Consider the following 4,991-nt stretch of genomic DNA (forward strand, 5'->3'; position numbering starts at 1 on the left):
TCGCGTTTCTCCAGTCAGTTTGCAGACAGGAGGCAGAGCAGAAGCAAAAAAAAAAAATAGAGAGAGGAAAAGCAAAAAGTGGGGAATGAACCCCAAAGGTTCCTCAGCAGACACCAAGCTTTGCCGAGTTTGGAAACCAAGGAGGGGCAGTTCTCGTCTCGCCTGGCCCCACATGCCAGAGGTGGGGGGGGGGCTCGGGGCAAGCAGGACCACCCAGGAGGCCGAGAGCACCCCCACACCGCTAACCCCTAACGCTGACTATGCTACCCAAAAAAAGACCCACTGTTATTGCGAATGCACTTGTAAAGAGAGGAGGGGGCAGCATCCAGGACGGTCCCGGACAAGGCACTTAAAAGCAAAGGGGGATCTCCCTGAAACCCCCTCCCCCACCTGCCAGGACTTGTCGATGTCCAGCTCCCCGCCCATCAGCCGCCTCCTGGCTTGTCTGCAAGATCCCCATCCTGGCTAGACTTTTGAGATGGCCGAGGCTGGGAGACGGACGCGTTCCCACGGCCTCCGGGACTCCTTGCCCTCAGCAGACGACGAAGCCAGGGTCAGGAGGACTAACCCTGGATGCAAAGGAAGCTGGCTTGCAGCCGATGGGGGTCTGGACATTTTGTTTCTCTTTGGAGCCGGGGCTCTCCTAGAAAGAAACCAGCATTATCGTCCCAAGCTGGCAAACCAGGGCAGGCCCAGAGCGGTCGGGCACCAAAGGCAGCAGAGGCTCTCAAGTTGATTTCTAGGCTGGAATGCTTTGGGGGAGGGGGTCCTAAGCTAAGACACCCTAAGCTAGAAGGGGACTCCCAGATGCGGCCAACCTCTAGAGGGTTGGGGGATCTTTGGCCAAGGGTCTTTCTGAAGCGGAGGGACTGCCCGGCCCTTGACCGCTCTGGCTGGACGGCTACCGGCAGTTGTGCTTCTTAAGGCACCCTGGGCTTCCCGCCCTGCGAGGCCACACGGGGCGGGGGAGGGGGGGCTCCGTCCGCCAGGCTACGAGGTCTGGCACTGGACGTTGTGGCGCAGAGGGTCCTCAAAGTCATCTTCGTGGTAGATCTCGCTCTGGAAGCGACGGCCGCAGAAGTCCGGCTGGGGGAAGTATTCCCGCAGCTCCACCTCCTCCATGTCCTCCGTGGCCATCACCTCTTCGTGGCGGGGGAAGAAGGACTGGAACTGGCGCAGCTGGTGGGGGGGCAGCCAGCCGGGCTCCGGGAATTTCACCTGGGCAGCAGAGGGGGAGGGGCAGGAGAGTAGGCAGCTGTAGCTGGGGGGGGGGAGGAGGAAGGGGGACCAGGCTCCTTCCCAGCAGGACAATCCACAGGAATTGGGGAAAATGGGGGAGCTACGGGGGCCCCCCCCAAGACGGCCGCCAACGATTCTGGCTCGCCGCCTCCTCCTCCTCCTCCTCCAGGCCTTGCTCAGATGGGGCTCTGGAGCCAACCAGGCTTGGGGGGGCACCGGGTGGGACTGGCGGGTTGGAAGACCTCACCGGCCCTTCCCCAGAGGAACTCGCTGGGGGGAGACGAGGGTCTCCGTACCTCGAAGTGGACGACCAGTCTCCCCTTCTGGCCAGGGCTGCGGTAGATGGGCATCCCCTCGTTCGGGATGCACCGCACGTCTCCAGGCTTGATCACGCAGCCTGTGGGGCAGAGCAGGCAGGGATGAGGGGCGGGCAGCAGCCCGATCCCAGAAGGCAGCCCCCGGAATCCCCCTTCCCAGGAAAGGGACCTGTGGGAACCATTTCAGCTCCCAAGGGGGGAGGGCCGGCTCCTCCCTCCCTCCCCCAAGCCCAGAGGGCCCCCATCCCCTCACCGGGCCGCGAAGAGACCAAGAGCCTCCGGTTGTCCAGGGTCTGGATGACCTGCTTGCAGCCGCACAAGGCGTCCACCAGCGGCACCTCCCGTCGGACGAGGAGGTCGTTGCCCCTGCGCTGGAAGACCGGGTGCGGCTTCTGGTCCAGCACGATCACAATGTCTCCGGGCTCGAATCCGGGCGCCTGGTCCCCCTCCTGGTGGAAGGTGATTTTCTGCCTGTCGGCCATGCCTGTGGTGGGGGGGAGAAGGGGGAGGGAAAATAGCGGTGGGCTAGGGGCAGCCAGCCTGTAGGATAAACTCTCGCCCATGCAAGGGGCAGTAACTCTTCTGTTACACTGGGGTGGGGGGGGAGAGTCCGTTGCTGTGCATCAGGCTGAGTCTGCCCGATGAATTAAATTAAATCAGCCAGAAGGGATTAAAGATAACCAAAGTGACAACTGACCCAGGAATCTGGGGCCAGGCGGCTGTAACTGGACCGGTTCCTTGGGGGTGTGAAGGGGGTGTGAAGGGGGTGTGAAGGAGGCCCCAAAATGGCGGAAAGGGAGCCACAGCAAAGGGGAAACCAAGGCAGGGAAGCCAGCAAAGTTCATCCCCCCCCTGCCACCCCCGCTGAGCTCACCTTTGTCCAGGTGCACGTTGAGAACCTTCTTCTCCCGGACCACCTTCCGGCCGTTGCAGGCCAGGCAGCGGTCAAGGGGCCGCAGCCATTCCCCTTGGCCCTGGCACTGCGAGCACATGGCCTGGATGTGGTGCACCATGTTGGGCCCCAGCTGGTGGACAATGACCTCCATGCCGGACCCGTGGCATTTGGGACACCGGACGTCGAGGCCCTCTCTGCCACCACGGCCTGCCAAGACAGGGTGGGATGAGGGGACGCTGGGGGCTCACCCTGGACCTGTGAAATTGCCCGGCCCCTCCCGCCTCTTTCAGCCTATTTGCTCATCCTGCCCCCCCACCGCAAAGCTCTCCGTCCCAGCAGTCCTTCCCTTACCTGAGGACGGGTCTTCCCCATTATCTGTCTGGTGGCTGGCCTTCCAGTGATCCCAAGCCTCAGAAGCAGCCCCCCCCCAAGACAGTCCCTGGCCTCTTGAGTTCCTTTCGGAATCCGCCAATGCTGCCCAGAAACAGGGCGCAGCGGACCGAAACAGCTCCCGCCAAGAATCCACTCTGTGCCCAGCCGCTGGGCCCAGAACCCGCCCAGCCACTCAGCTGGGCTAATTCCAGCTCTGGAGCATTTTTGCGGCTGGTTGAGCCGCTGCACACGCCCAACACAAGAGAGTTTTTGGCGCATTGTGCAAACTTGGCCGATGGGCTAAGTCGGGTATCGGGTGAAGCTCTGGCGTCAGCACCGGGTCCTCCCTGCTTCCCAGGTCTCCCTGCACAGCGGATGGAGCCCCCAGCAGCCTCCCCCACTCCTCTGCCCCTGGGGGAAGAGCCCCCGTGTCCCCACTCACCCCCACAGCTCCTGCAGATGACGTTTTTCTGCAGGGAAAGCTTCCGGCTGCCCCCGTTGTAGAGGTCCTCCAGGGTGACGGTCAGCAGGTGGACGGCCGTTTTGCCTACGAAGGGAGAAGCCTCAGAGACAAAGGGCTGTTTTGGGGAAGGAGGAAGAATGGGGGGGGGGCGATGGCTGCGATGACGGAGCCCCTGGGACGTGGGCAGGATGGGGCTTGTCATCGGCTTCCTTCTGGGCTGAGTGTGCCAGGGAGATAAACGCTCGCTCGGAGAGTCTGACTCCCCACTAGGGATTGTTTGTGGGGCACAAACAGACAAACGGGGGGGAGGGGGGTTTCTCAGGAAGCCAAGCACCCTCCCTGTACCTTCTGGGCCCCGACACGGGTGAGAAAAAGGCGGGGGAATTCTCATCCCTGCCCTCCAGCCCCCAAATCCAACAGCGATCCACCCGCACGGATCCCCCTGCCGGCACAGGCGGTCCCAGAGCAGCCCGCCCTACCTCTCCTCTCCACCCGGGGCCCATGCGTGCGGCCCCCTCCTCCGAAGAACAGGTCAAAGATGTCCATCGGGGGCCCAAAGCCACCCCGGCTGGCCGTGCCGCCCTCCTTCATGGCCCGCTCCCCGCCTCGGTCATAGACGGACCTTTTGCTGGGGTCGGACAGGACCTCGTACGCCTGCGAGATCTGCTTGAACTGGGGAGGGAGGAAGAGGGGGCTAAGACCGACCCCAGAGTGGGCGGCAGCACCACCCTTGTCGTGCCCACCTCGGTCTCCCCACCTACCCGCTCCCCCTCGCTGGGGTTCTTGTCCGGATGGTATCTGAGCGCCAGGCGGCGGTACGCCCTCTTGATCTCGTCCATGGTGGCACAGGGCTTGACGCCCAGCAGGTCGTAGTAGCCCGTTTCCTTCACCATCTTTCCTCCGGAGGGGGTGCTAAGGGGGGGAGGGAAGGCTGTTGGTGGGGGGAGGCAGCCCCCCAGGAGATCCAGCCAGTGAGACGATCAGCCAGAGGCCCACAGGGCTCTTCGCCCCATCGTCACAGACCGGCCGCCACCGGACTCTGACGGCTGGCAGGTTTCGCAGAAGGGGCCGATCCGAGGGAGGGGAAACGGGGAGACAACCGGCATGAAAATCTCCCTGAAGCTGCAGCAGCTCAGCAGGTTTTCTCCAGCCACTGTCACTGCAGCAGCAGCAGCGCGTCTACCGCTCAGGCCCTCCGCCCAGCCTCCACAAGGCCAGCTTAATAGCCTGGCAAGGGAGCCGGAGCTGGGCGTGGGGCTGTGTCAGCATCCCAAGGCGCTCATTAGCCGGCCTGCCCCACAGGATGAGCGTGTGTGAGTTTTCAGCCTTGCAGGGCGTGGAGGGCAGATGGAGGAGGAGATGGCGCGCACACCGGCCCAGCCGGCTCGGCCTGCCCTACTTTGCTCGGCTCCTTCTCGGCAGGCCCAGGGGACCCATCGCCCCAAAGGGGAGTCACGGTAAAGCAGGAGGCTGCCTCCTTGCTTCGGCCCCACCAGTCTCAGCCCCCTCCCTCTCCGGCCCCACGGCCTGTTTCCTGGGTCCCTGATGGGCAGGGGTCCCCAAAGAGTTTCTGGGAAGGGTCAGAAGCCCCTCCGGATGCAGCAAAGAGGGCCCGAAGCCCACCTCCCCTCCATCCCCAGGCAGCCTCACCTCCCGCTCTGCCCAAGTGCCCCACAGCTGCCTGTGCCCACCCCACAGCTCCCTC

At 63.7% G+C, this 4,991-nt stretch overlaps 1 protein-coding gene across 1 annotated transcript; it reads right to left on the bottom strand.

The window, feature by feature from the left end:
• Positions 1-990: 990 nt before the first annotated feature.
• Positions 991-4,179, bottom strand: LOC107298215 (dnaJ homolog subfamily A member 1-like). The gene is made up of 7 exons (XM_015827587.1): positions 4,048-4,179; positions 3,766-3,958; positions 3,266-3,370; positions 2,431-2,658; positions 1,810-2,040; positions 1,536-1,636; positions 991-1,218 (listed from the first exon to the last, which is right to left on the bottom strand). Exons 1-7 carry the CDS (start codon positions 4,177-4,179, stop codon positions 991-993), a joined length of 1,218 nt encoding a protein of 405 aa, XP_015683073.1.
• Positions 4,180-4,991: the final 812 nt, after the last annotated feature.

This window comes from Protobothrops mucrosquamatus, unplaced genomic scaffold, assembly GCF_001527695.2.
Source record: "Protobothrops mucrosquamatus isolate PMUCROS unplaced genomic scaffold, P.Mucros_1.0 scaffold3803, whole genome shotgun sequence".
NCBI classification, from domain to species: Eukaryota; Metazoa; Chordata; class Lepidosauria; order Squamata; family Viperidae; genus Protobothrops; species Protobothrops mucrosquamatus.